Source organism: Narcine bancroftii, chromosome 5 (genome assembly GCF_036971445.1).
Source record: "Narcine bancroftii isolate sNarBan1 chromosome 5, sNarBan1.hap1, whole genome shotgun sequence".
NCBI lineage: Eukaryota > Metazoa > Chordata > Chondrichthyes > Torpediniformes > Narcinidae > Narcine > Narcine bancroftii.
In genome coordinates this window covers 164,950,214-164,966,930 of record NC_091473.1, presented here as the reverse complement: position 1 = coordinate 164,966,930, position 16,717 = coordinate 164,950,214, and the positions used below count along the sequence as shown (strand labels likewise).

General features: G+C 38.7%; 1 protein-coding gene across 12 annotated transcripts in view; it reads right to left on the bottom strand.

Annotated features, from left to right (window-relative positions):
• cfap20dc (CFAP20 domain containing) overlaps window positions 1-16,717 on the bottom strand; it is a 345,044-nt gene that overhangs the window by 183,268 nt on the left and 145,059 nt on the right. For all 12 annotated transcript variants that reach the window (XR_011357997.1, XR_011357998.1, XM_069939547.1 and 9 more), the window contains 2 exons: window positions 4,245-4,401; window positions 3,145-3,309 (listed from right to left, as the gene is read on the bottom strand). Coding sequence is in view for 10 of the 12 variants with exons in the window: in XM_069939547.1 (XP_069795648.1) it covers window positions 3,145-3,309; window positions 4,245-4,401 (322 nt within the window). In the remaining 2 variants the exon portion in view is untranslated. The remainder of the gene's footprint in view (window positions 1-3,144; window positions 3,310-4,244; window positions 4,402-16,717) is intronic.

Here is a 16,717-nt window from a genome sequence, read left to right as displayed (position 1 = left end):
TTATCCCAATGGTCCTGTGCAGGTTTAAACTGCCTGTTGAATGGGTCTGGTGGCCATCTATTTTTACATCAAAGATTCAAGGAATCTGTCATCCAAGGCAGCCTAGACCTTCAAAATTACAGGCTCCTGGAAAGCAAAAGATCAATGGCACCAGTAGGAGAATTGCAAGCAGCAGTCTGGGAGAGGACCCTAAACGAAGTGAGACCACAGCAATGGACCAGCATGGAGCTTAATGGCCAAAGACCTTACGTTGGGGTGTGACCTGGTGTCAACTGACTTCTGGGAGCCAGGTATTTATGAAGGTGCTGATGGAAAGGCCAACTAACTTACCTAACTTTCTGGATTTTTTTTATTCTGACAAATTGGATTGTCCATGATTGACAGATTTAGAATAAAAATCTATACAACAGTATAGATTTATTGGCTACCTCTCTTCCATTCAGTTTCTCCAAGATTAATAAGGACATATCTAATCCAATTTTCAAACATATACAGGCACACAATCCTTTATCCAGACATCTAAAATCCTGAAAGCTCCAAAATCCAGTCAGTAGGGAGAGAGGCAGCCAGGCGGTTGGCGCTTGGGGCAGATAGCTGGCGCTTGGGGCAGGCGGCCAGAAGACTGGAAGGGGGTGGAGGTGAATATGGCAGCACAATTCATGTGGGCTTTCCGAAATCCGGAAAAATCCAAACTTCAGAACACACTGTCCCCCAAGGGTTCCGGATAAAGGATCGTGTACCTGTATTGTGAATCTGGTTCTAATTTAGGAAATTTTTTAATTTAAAAAAAACCTTTGTTTTATCTAGTGCTATCTCTCAGAATTATTTTTCTTGACCATCAATAATTGATCAATGCTTCTCTTTATGGAAAATCAAAGGTATTACAATACAACTCCGATTATTCAAAATGGTCGGGACCAGGGCTATGTCGGATAAACATTTTTTTGGACAACTTGTCATTTTTAAAAAAACAGCCCAGTAGCAACAGCAAATCACTTGCAACAATGTTTAAACAACAAAGGAAGGGTTTTTAGGTCTTAAAATAATGTTTCATTCCCACCAAAAAAAAATGCTGACCACTGCCAATCACTCATGCTGACACCTCCCCACCAAGGCCCTGCTTGAGCTGCCACCCGGCGCCTGAGATCCACGGTTAGTTTGGCTCCAAAAATATTTTGGATAAATGATGATTTTGGAAAATCCAATTTCAGATAATTGGAGTTGTACTGTATTTCTTTTGCAAATTTATTTAAGGAAGGCCATGTAATACATTTTGAACGCCTGGCAAGTAAATATGACTTATCAAATATTCTTTTTTTTAGATATTTGCAGATTATAAATTCCTTAAATACTATATTACAGGACTTTCCATTTGTATATCTACCAAATATAGTTGATAATGTTTTTCAATTGAATCCTTCTCAGAAAGGATTAATTGTAATTATATATGAAAGATTATTGAAATTACGTCCAGTACTTCATGATAAGATTAAAAAGGTTTTGAAATTGGAACTTGCAAGACCCTTATCGGAGAATCTATGGGACAATATTCTTAACCTGGTGAATATATGCCTGACATTCATTAATCCAATTCAAAGTGGTGCATTGTGTTCACATGCCCAAAGATAAGCTGGCTTACATCTTTTCTAATATTAACTCTACTTGTGACAGATGCAAATCTAATATTGCTACATTGATACATATATTTTGGACTTGTACAGCTTTAGAAATCTATTGGAAAGAAATTTTTATATCTTTTCAACTGCATTTCAGGTAGAGCTATGATGCAATCCAATAACTACTCTTTTTGGGGTTATTAAACCAGATATAGGGAATTTTTCTGTACCTGCGCATTGGGTTGTGGCCTTCTTGACACTGTTGGCTAGAAGAGCCATCTTATTGAAATTGAAAGACTCTAGACCTCAAACAGTGTTTCAATGTTTCTCTCATATTGGATATCATGTTTTTGATTCATCAATGAAATTTGAAGATACATGGCGACCTTTTATGTCTCATTTTCATCTGATGTAAATGTTTTTAATGTGATTAGACATATTCACTCTTCCAGATGAGATATAGTCTTACCTTTGTTTTTTGATTCATGGTATGAATCAAAAGCTACAAAATGTATGTTACCCTCAGGATAAGATGCACAGTTTTTTTTTGTTTAGTTTTTTTTTTAAATAGAGTAGGTTAGGTGGGGGGGGGAATGATTTTATACTCTATGATGTTTTATTGTGTTTGTATTTTCAGTTTCATTCCTTTTTCTTCCTTGTACTGTTTTTATTATAAAAGGTAATAAAAAAATTGGAAAAAAAAAGAAAGAAGAGCAGGCCTTGGGTACTGAAAACTTTCCAACCAGTATTCGGAATCATCCTACAAGCCCGCCAGTGGTGGATTAACTACCACCCAGGGTGATCTTGACCTCCCCCCCCCCCCCCCCCCCACTCTTATCCCACCCTTCGTTGAATAGAATAAAGTGACATTATGTAAAATAAAATTCAGGGTCTCCAAACACACCTGTCGGGCACCCCTACCTTCCAGGCCCCAAGGCTTAAGCCTACTCAGCCTAATGGTTAATCCGCCACTGGAGCCCGCACCACCCAATTACACTCAAATGACCAGTAACCTAACCCATATATCTTTAGAACATGCGAGGAAACAGAAACCACCAGAAGAAATAAACGAGTCACAGGGAGAGAATACAAACTTCTTGCAGACAGTGGCAGATTTGAACCTCGGTCGCTGGAGCTGCAACAGCCTTGTGCCATCTCTGTCCCTCGTCTGTTTCCTGTTCTTCTTCTCCTCTCACCCATTCCCTATTTCCATCCTAATACAAACGTCTTGCCCCTCAGAGACATCCACAATCCTAATCATTTTACTATCTGTTCATTCTATTTTTCACTACCCTTCCCATCCAATCACCTGGGTTCAACTATCTTAATAGCCTCTAATATTTATTTGTAAAGTGCCTTTAGTTTTGATATGGAGTGATACGATTCCACAATATACTGCAATATATGGATTATAAACTATACAATTAGTCGTTGGCGTAGACAAATTGTTTTATGTCAATTTAAACTGACTTTTGAAAAACAACAAATGACAGTAAAAAATTTATCAGAACAAATCTTTCAATCATACCCAAGTCTGCTGAAGAGTGCTGTTGGCTTCCAATCCTTAGTTTTCCTTTTCTAAGTTTTACTGCATTCAGAAGCTGTGTAACCTGATCAACATCAATGCCCAGTTGACAGCTTTTTGGAATCATGTCGGTGGGTCCATCAGAGGAACACTCTATAGAGTGCATATCTAGGGAGAAGTAAGTCACTCTTAAAATACAAGACCAAATCCAGAAAATATTCCAGTAATGTGTTAAAATTTAGTCAGCTATATACAGAAGTTGGAATATTCAATGATGTACTTGTAAATGAATAACTCTAGTCATAGAAACAGTTGTCAAGGGAGTTTAATGTAAACTTTAAACTTAATGATTTTATTTTGGTGTCAGCATCTGAGGATCTGTTCCGAAGCCTCCATGTTGATGCAATCACAAGGCAAGTTTTCCAACAACTAGACTTTGTGAGAAGTTTGAGGAGATTTGTTATGTTACCAAAGACTCTCAAAAACTTCTACAGGTGTACTGTGGAAAGCATTCTGGCTGGTTGCACCACTGTCTGGATTGAAGATGCCAACATTCAGGACAGTAAAAAAAACTCCAGAGGGTTGTCCTGTGACATCTGGGGAAAGAGTTTTCACTTCATCGAGGACATCTATAAGAGGCGGTGTCTTAAGTAAGTAGCCTTTATCCTCAAAGACCCCCACCACCCCAGGCTATGCTCTCTTCACTCTGCCACGATTGGGAAAAGGGTACAGGAGCCTGAAGGTGAGCACTCAGTGGCACAAGGACAGCTTCTTCCCCTCTGCCCTCAGATTCCTGAATGAACAATGAAGCACTGCCACTACCCGACTTTATGCTTTCCTTTTCCTTGAACTATATTCTGAATTTTGAAATGTGGTTTATAGAAATATTTGCACTGAGATGCAGACACAAAACAACAAATTTTGTGACATGTTTATTACAATAAATTCTGATTATTTTCTTAAATCACTGTTGTGAAAGTTAGAGACACTGGCAAATTATGAGATTAGTTTCTGTAATGTGCAGTTACTCATTTAATACTAATCAATGAATATTTTTAAGATATTAAACTTATTTATCATTGCACACTTTCACAAATACATACCATCCTCAAAAGTGGTATCTTGCGGCTGGAGTTTCATTGTGAATATCTTCCTTAGTTTACAATTGGCTGAGACAACAATCCTGTCTAGTGACTGAAAACCTGCACCTTTGAATGCTGCATTGGTAAACGACACTATATCAATGCAAATGTTGCTCCACTACAAGGAAAAGGAAATTTGATTTCAATTGAATTGCTTTGCCTCTATTTCATCCTTCAATATTCCTATGCACTTTAATGCGAACTACAGGTTTCATAATAAAGAAAAAAAATCTCAGATATTGTACCACAATGTGGTGAATTACAGGTTCTTAACCTGAATATTTAAATGATAAACAGTTCACCTCAGTCTCATGGTTTTGGGAAAGCAACAAGCAGAGACCAAATGCTTCTTTATAGGAATTAACAGAAAATCCAATAACTGGAGATGCCTTGCATAACAAGTAGCAGGCAGTTTCAGATTGATATTGTCAAAAACCTCAAAGGAGTACTTTCAGGTTTGGAAATATTCAATAGCAGAGATTAAAGGAGAGGGATATAAATGTAACAAGAATTATTATAAACTAATTGCTAAATATAACTTGACACTTTTTACAACAGGAACAATGCACAAGATGCTGTTATAAACCACATAGACCCAGCAGTTCAGATGAGAATCAAAAAACTTTGAAAAATCATATTAAAGAACTTTTGAGATGAAATTCAAACAAGCAAATCACATAAAAGGGTTTGTTAATAAAATGGAACTTCATAGGATTGAAGGGGCAAGTGGAAAAGTGATTATGAAATTGACAGAAAAAGGAAAAAGGAGTGAAACATGAAAGTCTACAGACACTGTGATTGCAGTAAAAACACAGAAATGCTGGAGGATCTCAGCGGGTCTCGCACCATCCACAGGAGGGCCTGAGCACTTCTTCAAGGTCTGATGGTATCTTTATCGAAGTACCGTGAAGAAGCAGTCGGAATGGCAGTTGTATATCTTTACTTCCTATGGATGCTATGAGACCTGCTGAGTTCCTCCAGCATTTTTGTGTTTTTAAGACAGGAAGCAAAAGTTATTTTTTGGAAAAATGGCAAGTGATGATCCCTTGCGTAATATTTAGCCACAATTCTGTTTTTTGTCGATTAATAAAAAAATATATGGGGTATATTATGAAAGTCTGAAGTTGACACAAAATTCACAAATATAGTAAAAAATGTGTACAGTTAAAAAACATTAATATAATCAAGTGAAATAGACAAATATAAAAAAATTAATTAGTATGAATACAAACATTTGGTAAGGAAATGAAAAGATCTGTTAAAAATAAATTACTTATCTGTAAAGTTAATGCAAGAATGGAGACTAATGATTATCCATTAAACATTTACAGTCAACACACAGATTGAATTATGACCATACTGACTTACATATTTGGAGTTCAACTCCTCTCTACTTCCATTTCACCATAACTATCTGCTGCAGCCAAATCTTACCACATACCCGGACTTCTCTGAACCAGATTCTAAGCATGCTCAGCTAGTTGAACCTGATTTAAGGGAATAGAGGATTGGATGAGTCAGCAGCCAAAGAACACTGCTTCATTTTTTCTGTAATTGGTTCTGGCCTGATACCTGTTCATAAAGATGGCTCATGCGGGTCAATCTGCAAACTGACCATGGATCGAAACAAAAGGCAGTATTGTCATTCACATTGAGAAAGAAAAGAATGGACTCAGTAGAATTTCTGGTGTATTTTTGTTGAATGACAACATTGTCTGACTGGTTTAATGCAACCTAGATTGTATACCTAAAATGGATGAGGGGGGGGTGGGGGGGTGGCCTGGGAGGAGGGGGGGGGGGGAGAAAAAGTCACTGTATATGTGTGAAAAAGAAAAAGTGTATATCATGGCTAATGTGATTTATGGTGTGAAAAATAAAAAAATTTAAAAAAAAGAGAAAGGCTTTATACAAGTACCTGGCATTGTCACCCCTTTTATGCCATCGTCCTTCCAAATGGATTCAGCAAAATGTGAAATAAAATACACGAAGAAAACAGAGAGAATTGTTAATAGCCTTGTTGGCTTCAGATTTGATAAGGAACTTGTGTTTTTCACCATTTTTTGAATATGTCTGTGTGTTTCTGTACAAGGGCTTCTCCTGGTCCAAGCTGATTAGACAAGTGTGCACCTGCAGTCTTGCAAGTAGGCAATGACAACCTTGATGAGCTAGGTTCTCAAGTTATTTTTCTGCCAGGTATGGGCATAGGTTGGCTACAGGTGAACCACTGGACTCAGAGCAGACTTCACTCGATTGGCAGTGACTTGGACAGAATCTTGTAAGCCACATTCAACAATGAGATTGGTCGCCAATTCATGACATTTTGCCCCATCCCTTTCTACTCATGAAGGTAATACTTCATAGATTCAAATATGCCGCCAAACATAAAACACTGTGGCAAACTGAAATGGAACTTTAAAAAATTGAGAAGGCAACTTAATCTGTGAAGAAAGAAAGGGAAAACAGCTGAAGATTGGGTGTCCTCTGTTTGGCTACGCTAAGCTTCCAGTCACATCACTTTTAACTGTTTCTAGTCCCCATATCACCGTTCAGATGCCCAATGTCGGCTTGAGAAACAGCTGCTCATCTTTTCTCTGCTCCCATTCTGGCCATCAAAACTTGCTTTATTGCAAAAAAAAACAACAAAGAGAAAAAAAGAGTCCTAGACTTCCAAAGGACACTGCACTGGAATGTATTGCATGTCACTTATTAAGTGTTGGGGAAAAAAATGACTTCCAGTTGGCTGCAGCATGGTGTATCAGCAGCAATCAGATACTCCTGTATACTTTACACTTTTTCCACTTTAATTTATAAAGAGTTTTATACTCTTTTCCTTTCTTTCACCTATACGTATTAAAATGACCACAAGACGTGGTAAATCAGTAAAGAAAGCGCCAACTAATCTGACTATGGAGGCTATTTCTGAGCTACTGAATCAACACAGACAGTCATTAGCCGATGATTTTAAAGATATCTTAAGTCAGATTGAGACTAAACTTGACCACGACCAAAGATTAACAGTGAACATTTATCATCTTTGGAAATCGAATTGAACAACTTGTGTGACTGTGTCAACGAAGTAGAAAATGGATGCTCCAGATTAAGCGACAGCAATTCAAAGCTAATTGGCGGAAGTCATTGACCTGGAAAGCAGGAGCAGATGACAAAATATATGTATTCTGGGCTTGGCTGAATCTACTGCAAGTGAGCAACTTGCAAAATTTTATTTCGGAGTTGATTTGTGTGGTTTTAGGGAAGAAGCTGCTCCCATCTTCACCAGAGGTTGATAGAACTCATCACTCATTAATACCCAAGCCGGCCTGGAGCACAGATTGCGCTCGGTCATTCTTCAATTTCAAAGAAAGGATTCTCTGAATCGTGAAGCTCGCCAAAGAGGGAAACTTAAATATCACGGCCAGCAGATCAAGATTGTAGAGGACCACTGTCCTGAAGTTTTGAAGTTTAAACGACAACAGAGAAGTAACGTTGTATCGCGCACTTCCCAATGATCATAAGAAGTGGCTGCCTTAGGCTGAAGAGGCTCGGATCTATCTAGATGGTCTCCCTTCTACGTCGCGCCCAGTGTGAATTTCTACTCAATGACTGAAGCTGATTGATCATTATTACTTTTAATGTTTCTAACACACGTTATATAGTATTTGTTGGGCGAGGACTGGTTAGCTTCCTTTGCTTTGGCCACATTTTATGAGGTAGTAAACCCACTTGGGTTGCAGTAATGCAAGTATTTTTCTTTGTAATAAATTGATTGAGCTATTAAATTTTTACTAGAAGAATACTGAGAAATATATTCATTTCTCTCTCAGTAATAATGGCTCAAATTTTTACTTTGTTATATACTTTTCAAACTGTATGAGAAATGTTAGAAGAATTTTTTTATGCTTCTAGTCTCAACATAAATAAGTATTGTTTGGAAGTGCTGAATTATTTTTACATTAATAAGAATGGAGCTAGAGATAACATGTCCAGCAGGAAGATTTGTTTACATGTAAATGATCATTTTGAAGAGTGTGTTGTTGGCATCTTCAGCAGCTGTCTGGCTTTGGGGTTGGGAGAGGGGATGGAAGGGGGGGTTGCTTTCTCAATGTTGTTATGGCTTTAGGAATCTGTACAAGTTCTGACCTTGTAAGGTTCACCTTCAATTTATCACTAGTTTCACATTTTTGATTCAAGGCTGACACCTGGAGTTGGGATATTACTTGTGTTAATCAACAATATGGATTAATTTCCTTAGTTGGAACATAAAAGGTTTTAACCATTCGGTTAAGAGGAAGTGTTTTCACATATTAAACCAGCCTCGATTGTATTTTTACATAGTTGTGATAATTCTCACCTTATGATAAGGTGGAAGGGGGAGCTTTTTTATTCTTCCTTTCAGGCTAAAGCTGGGGGTGGGGTGTCTCAATTCTTATTAATTAAAATAATCCTTTAGTTCATCACAGTGTCGTATCAGATACAAATGGTTGGTATATCATAGTTTCAGGGAAATTGTATAATAAAATGGTAATTTTTGCTAATGTTTATGCTTGGTGAGATAAAAATTTATCTCAGATAAATTTACGTAGTTTGAAATATCGAGATCAAAGGGATTTGGATGCTCCTTTTACGGTAAGAGAAGTCAGTGAAGCACTGAGTTCATTGCAAAATGATAAGTCTCTAGGGTTGGGGAGGGGGGGTGGGAGGGATGGTTTTCCACCTGATTTTTTTTTAAGTTTAAAGATCTTTTAATATCTCCTTTTATGGAGATGTTAAATCAATCTGCGAAATCTCATTACTTAATGGAGTCCTTTTCAACTACAGTAATTACAGTTATATACAGAGAAAGAGAAAGATAAAGATCCATTCAATCTGGCATCTAATCAACTGATATCATTATTGAATGCAGATTATAAAATTGTTGCAAACAATGTTAGCAAATAGATTAGCTAAATATTTACCAAATTTAATTCATATTGACAAAACAGGATTTGTCAAAAAGTGACAATATGCTGATAATATTGCAAAGTTGATTAGCTTAGTTCAAAAAAGGTGATTTAAGTATGGTAGTAGCCTTGGATGTAGAGAATACTTTTGAAAGATTAGAATGGATTTTTTGTTTAAAATATTAGGAAAATTTGGCTTTGGGTTGACATTTATAAATTGTGTGAAAGCCCTATATAAAAATTCTTGTGCAAGGGTGGTAACAGATGGACAAATTTCTACTTTTTTTCCAGTAACTAGATAGAGTCATCAGGGTTGTCCTTTATCATCAGCCTTGTTTATTTTGACAATAGAACCCTTAGCAGATCTTAAGATTTTAAGATTAAGGGTATAAAGGTTAATCAAGAGGAATATAACATTAATTTATTTGCTGATGATGTTTTGGTTTATTTGACTGATCCTATAAATTCTTTGTCTCTACTATATGCAAGACTGGAAGAATATGGGGAAATATCTGGGTATAAAATTAATTGGGATAAAAATGAAATTATGTCTTTAGTTAAGGGTGATTATACTCAATGTAAAATAGCTACTAAATTTAGGTGGCCAGATTCTGGAATTAAATATTTAGGTATTTGGGTTGATATTGATTAAAAAAATATAAATTATTTACCTTTATTTAATAAAATTGCTGAGGATTTGAACAAGTGGAATTACTCTATTAAGTATGGTAAATTGTATTACGATAAATATCTTCCCAAGAGTTCAATATCTTTTTCAGTTGATCCCTATCTCAATTTCTCAAATTTTTAAGGATTTAAATGTAAGTGTTAGGAAGTTTTTATGAAAAGTGTTTCTTTGCAAGTTTGAATTGAGGGACTTCAACTTCCCCTTTATAAGAATTATTATGAAGCTGTTCAATTGAGATTTATTAATGTATTGTTTAGTTTAGATAAAATTCCTGCTTGGGTTAATATACAATTTAGTAAAGTAGGAGAAATAGATTTACAGGATTTTAGCTATAAATGGAATTCTAAATTGTTACAAGTAGGAAAACACCTATTTTGAAACATTTCATTGAGTTATGGAATAAGATTGATTATGAAATAGGTATGAAAGGTTTAGTTTCACGAAAAATGCCCCTTTGTCAAAAGAGACATTCCATTTTCTATGGATAATCAATTTTTGAGGACTTGGATGTTGATAGGTATTGAGAGGATAGAGGATGGTTATGACGCTGGGAGATTTATAACATTTGAGCGAATGAAGAATAAATTTTAATGTGCCTAATAGTACTTTTTTTCTGTTATAATCAAGTTAAGGCTTTTATGACTGATAAAATAGGTCTGAGTTTGATGCTACCTAGTGAGAGTGAACAGGAATTATTGATTTATAAATAAATTTATTTCTGTAATGTATAATTTATTTCAAAGGAAAGCACCCAAAATAGGGGTGCATAAAGCAAGATTAAGATGGGAAGTAGATTTAAATAGACAAATAAATGATTAAGATTTGATAGAATTGTGTAAGAGTAACATGATAAAAATTATAAAGATGAGGTAAAGGTTCATTCAATATAATTTTTTGAATCAGTTACATTTGACTCCACAAAAATTAAATAGACTGAATCCTGTGAAATCAGATTTATGTTTTAGGTATGGATGTGAGATTGGAACTTTTTTTGCATTCTACTTGGCAGTGTCCTAAAGTTAGATATTTTGGTTGGAAGTCGGTAACTTTTTGGAATGGATTTCGGGGGTCAAGTTCCCACAGGATCTGATGTTATATTTATTGAGTAATATTAAGGTTATATGACTTAAGTTAAAATTAACTATGTATCAAATTGAGTTTGTACAAATTACTTTAGCAGTTTATTGGAAATGTATAGCAATATCATGGAAGTCAGATACAGTATGAAAAGAAGGCATGCAGAACTTTGTAGCTGCATACCATTAGAGAAGATTACTTACAGTTTACAAAATAAATAACATTTATTTTGGAAAATATGGTGCCCATATTTACAAAATGTGGGTTTGTACATTTGAAAAGCTCTCTGAAGACCTCACTTCTTGGTCACCTACAATATTAGACTTTATGATATAAATCCTCTATTCCCTTGGCATTCTCCAGTCCTTCTTACTTTAATCTCTTTTTCTTTTCTCTTTCTAGGGGTTTTGGGGGGAGGGGAGAGAGATGGGGAGGGTTTATATACCACGTTTAACTTTTTGAAATAATTTTTGAAATGAAATGTAATTATTATTGTGGTGTAAAATTTGTAAATATTTAAAAAAAGGGTGTCCTCCAAGTTCCTTATATTTCGATTTGGCCATAGAACCTTTGGTGATTGCATTTTGAGAGTGCAAGGATATTTCTGGGATCTGTAAGAAGGGAATTGAACATAAAGTTTCCCTTTATGCAGATGACCTTCTGCTTTTTATATCAAGCCCTGACACCTCTTTACCTTCAATTTAGTCAGTTTTCAGGATTATAGATCAGTGAAAAGTGAACTTTTTCCCTCTGAATGCACCTGCATCAGTGTACACTAGTCTTCCTTTTAAGACTGTGGTAAATTAATTGACTTATCTTGGTATTTCAGTTAGAAAGAATTACAAGTATCTTTTTAAATAAAATTTCCTTACTTCATTAAAGCACGTGAAACAATGGCCGCCCCTTTCTATATCTCTGGTTGGTTATATTAATTTTATCAAAATGAATATCTTATTTAAATTTTTATATCTTTTTCATCTACAGCAATTTTTATTCCTAAATCGTTTTTTTAAAATTTACTTGATTTGGCTTTATCATCTGAAGGTAGGCACCCTCTTCTGAACAAAGTTTACCTTCAAACATCTAAAAGGAATGGAGACATGGCACTAACCAATTTCAGATTTTATTATTGGGCAGTCAATATACGTAACCTTAGATTTTGGTTATATTTTCCTAACCGAATTGACTGTACAGTATGGGTAACAGTGGAGATGAATTCTGCTAAAAACTTTTTCCATTTCACACTTTTTGGATCCTCATTTTATTTCTCTTTCAATAAATCAATTGACAATCCTGTTGTCAGGGACACGATTAGAGTATCTTTTACAACCTTCTTTGCATGATTTTTGATTTTAATGAATGGTACAGATTGGATATTGAACGTTTCATCAATCTTTTTTTTTATTGATAAAAGTTTTGTGTCATTTGAACAGCTTTCAGAAAAGTTCAATTTACCAAATACTGATTTTTTTCAGATATTTGGAAATCAGGCATTTTCTTTAATCTCAGATACCTCATTTCCATCAAGTACCTGATGTGAGCATTGTTGATGTAATTTTTAGTTTACAACTTTCTTGCAAAGGTTTAATATCCACTATTTATGATAAGTTTATGGTTTGAGACTAGCCCTTTTAGTTAAAATTGCCTGGGAATAGAATTTAGGCCTTTCATTATCGGATGAGATTTGGGGTTTGCTTTTTAAGCTGGTTAATGTTACATCCTTTCTTTTAAAGTTATTTTTATAAAGTTTGGTCAGAAAAGAAAACACATAATAAATCCACTGCATTAAAATAATAGCATATACAATAGCCACCAGAGTACTTATACTATATCTTTATATGTTTATTACAATTTCTTTCTTCTTTGGCTTGGCTTCGCGGACGAAGATTTATGGAGGGGGTAAAAGTCCACGTCAGCTGCAGGCTCGTTTGTGGCTGACAAGTCCGATGCGGGACAGGCAGACACGGTTGCAGCGGCTGCAGGGGAAAATTGGTTGGTTGGGGTTGGGTGTTGGGTTTTTCCTCCTTTGCCTTTTGTCAGTGAGGTGGGCTCTGCGGTCTTCTTCAAAGGAGGTTGCTGCCCGCCAAACTATGAGGCGTCAAGATGCACGGTTTGAGGCGATATCAGCCCACTGGTGGTGGTCAATGTGGCAGGCACCAAGAGATTTCTTTAGGCAGTCCTTGTACCTTTTCTTTGGTGCACCTCTGTCATGGTGGCCAGTGGAGAGCTCGCCATATAACACGATCTTGGGAAGGCGATGGTCCTCCATTCTGGAGACGTGACCCACCCAGCGCAGCTGGATCTTCAGCAGCGTGGACTCGATGCTGTCGACCTCTGCCATCTCGAGTACTTCGACGTTAGGGATGAAAGCGCTCCAATGGATGTTGAGGATGGAGCGGAGACAACGCTGGTGGAAGCGTTCTAGGAGCCGTAGGTGATGCCGGTAGAGGACCCATGATTCGGAGCCAAACAGGAGTGTGGGTATGACAACGGCTCTGTATACGCTTATCTTTGTGAGGTTTTTCAGTTGGTTGTTTTTCCAGACTCTTTTGTGTAGTCTTCCAAAGGCGCTATTTGCCTTGGCGAGTCTGTTGTCTATCTCATTGTCGATCTTTGCATCTGATGAAATGGTGCAGCTGAGGTAGGTAAACTGGTTGACCGTTTTGAGTTTTGTGTGCCCGATGGAGATGTGGGGGGGCTGGTAGTCATGGTGGGGAGCTGGCTGATGGAGGACCTCAGTTTTCTTCAGGCTGACTTCCAGGCCAAACATTTTGGCAGTTTCCGCAAAACAGGACGTCAAGCGCTGAAGAGCTGGTTCTGAATGGGCAACTAAAGTGGCATCGTCTGCAAAGAGTAGTTCACGGACAAGTTTCTCTTGTGTCTTGGTGTGAGCTTGCAGGCGCCTCAGATTGAAGAGACTGCCATCCGTGCGGTACCGGATTTAAACAGCATCTTCATTGTTGGGGTCTTTCATGGCTTGGTTCAGCATCATGCTGAAGAAGATTGAAAAGAGGGTTGGTGCGAGAACACAGCCTTGCTTCACGCCATTGTTAATGGAGAAGGGTTCAGAGAGCTCATTGCTGTATCTGACCCGACCTTGTTGGTTTTCGTGCAGTTGGATAATCATGTTGAGGAACTTTGGGGGACATCCGATGCGCTCTAGTATTTGCCAAAGCCCTTTCCTGCTCACGGTTTCGAAGGCTTTGGTGAGGTCAACAAAGGTGATGTAGAGTCCTTTGTTTTGTTCTCTGCACTTTTCTTGGAGCTGTCTGAGGGCAAAGACCATGTCAGTAGTTCCTCTGTTTGCGCGAAAGCAGCACTGTGATTCTGGGAGAATTACAATTTAAAGTTGTACATAGTACCCATATGTTTAATGTTAAATTATCTCATATCTATTCAGATATAAATTCTTGTTGTGATAAATGTAAAAGAGGAGAGGCTTCTTTAATTCATATGTTCTGGACATGTCCTAGCCTTTAAAAAAAATACTGGAGGAATGTTTTTCAAACTTTATCCTTAATCCTTAAATTTAGAGCCAAATCCTTTTCGGCAGAACTGGAGAGGATGATGTTCTTTTAACTCCAATCAAATTTCGTACTCTATCTTTTCCCTCTCTTCTGGCCAGATGTGTGACACTTTTGAGATGGAATGATGATGCCCTCCCTCCTCATGCTCATTGGTTGAGGGACATTATGCCCTGCTTAAATTTAGAAAAAAATTCGCCACTCAATAATTCAAATATAAAGTTTCAAACATTGTGGGGACCATTCATGAATTATTTTGACAACCTCTCGGCATAATAAGTCCTGAATTTCAGTATTTTGTCATTTTACTACAGGAAAGTACAACATTTTTTTTAGTTATACAATGTTGATATGGGGATGTGGTTTAGAGACACAGCTATACATGATAGTGTAGCACTAGGAGCAGCTGGAGAAAAACACAATCCCCACACCAAAGTTCATTAACGACTGTTTATTCAAATTCAGTGTGCGCCCCTTTAAGGGAAGCTTAAGCTCAGTCACCACATGCATGGTGACATCATAATCGCTGCCCAGGGCACACGATGGAAGGATGCTGGAGTCAGAGAGGAACCCCTGATGACACCATCTCCCCATGGCTGCCCCGCCATGTGGTGATACCCAAGGGGTCGGATTGCCATAAGGATCTGTGCTGCCACACAACCCCCCCCGAGAACCAGCAACGCGTCCTGCCGCTTTGGTGGTCGGCCCCGGCACTTGGGCACGGCTGGGATAAATCCAAATGAGCAGCTTTTAACCGGTCCACTGTAAAGACTTCCTCCTTCCCCCCCCACATCTTAGGTGAAAGTTCCATCCGACCACTGGAGAACTTATAAGGTCCTTCATATGGGTGCAGTAACGGGGCCCCCTGTGGTCCTCTCCAGACAAATACAAACTACGCCACATCCAGTTCTTTGGGTCGATGGGATGGTTGGGTGCCGTGGTGTGATGGGGGAGGCGGGATTAGGTTGGCCAGTCTTTTGCGGAGGTCCGCTAGCCGCTCACCTTCCTTGTGCGTTGTATCGGCCACTGGGCCACGTAATTCACCTGGCAGGGAGAGTGGCGTGCCGCAAACCATCTCTGCCGACGAGGCTTGCAGGTCCTCCTTGGGCTCCGTTCTGATCCCGAGGATGACCCAGAGCAACTCGTCTATCCAGTACGGGCCGGAAAGCCTTGCCATCAGAGCATACTTCAAGTGTCGGTAGAACCTCTCTCCCAACCCGTTAGACTATGGGTGTTAGGCCGTGGTGTGGTGAAATGTTATCCCTAAAAGCCTCGTCAGCTGAATCCATAGCATGGAGGTAAACTGAGCACCTCTGTCGCTCATAATGTGCACCAGCATGCCAAAATGAGTGATCCACTGGCTGACCAGGGCTCTGGCACATGTCTTCGCTGACGCCTCACGGAATGGGATGGCTTCCAGCCATCTCGTTGCTCTGTCTACTATAGTAAATAGGTAGTGCGACTCTCTGGACACCGGCAAGAGGCCCACGACATCCAAGTGGATATGCTGGAACCTCCGTGTTGCCAAAACAAAATGTTCAATAGGGACCTTCGTGTGTCTATGAATTTTAGATGCCTGACACCTGATGCAATTGCAGGCTAACACTGCCACCTCTTTCTTGAGTCCATGCCAGATGAATCGTTGTGCCACCATCCTCACGATTGTCTTTATTAAGGGGTGGGCGAGATCATGGATGGAGCTGACGACTCTTCCCCTCCACTCCTGTGGAACTACCAAGTCCGGTGAGCCAGTGGAGGTGTCGCAGAGCAGCGGCTGGGCAGAGTCAGGAAGCCGGATATCCTCGAGGTGCAGACCCCGAGATGGAGGTCTGGAGAGCTTATGTTTTGGTGTCGTGCTGTTGGGCCTACGCTAGTCACGCATAGTATAGGCCGGGAGCTAATGTGTTGATGGCCAGGCGGGATTAGGTTGGCCAGTCTTTTGCGGAGGTCCGCGAGCTGCTCACCTTCCTTGTCTTTGTCTACCCTGTGCCAGATGTCCGTGGTGTATTTGGACACATAGGAAAGGTGGTGCTGTTGCCTGGCTGACCACAGGTCCTTGACTATAGCCAGTGCTTGAGGGAGGGGCTTGTGATCAGTAAAAACAGTAAAGGTTCTGCCCTCCAAGAAATAACGAAAGTGGCAGATGGCCAGGTACAGCGCCAGGAGATCCTGGTCGTACGCACTATATTTAAGTTCCAGCGGCTGCAA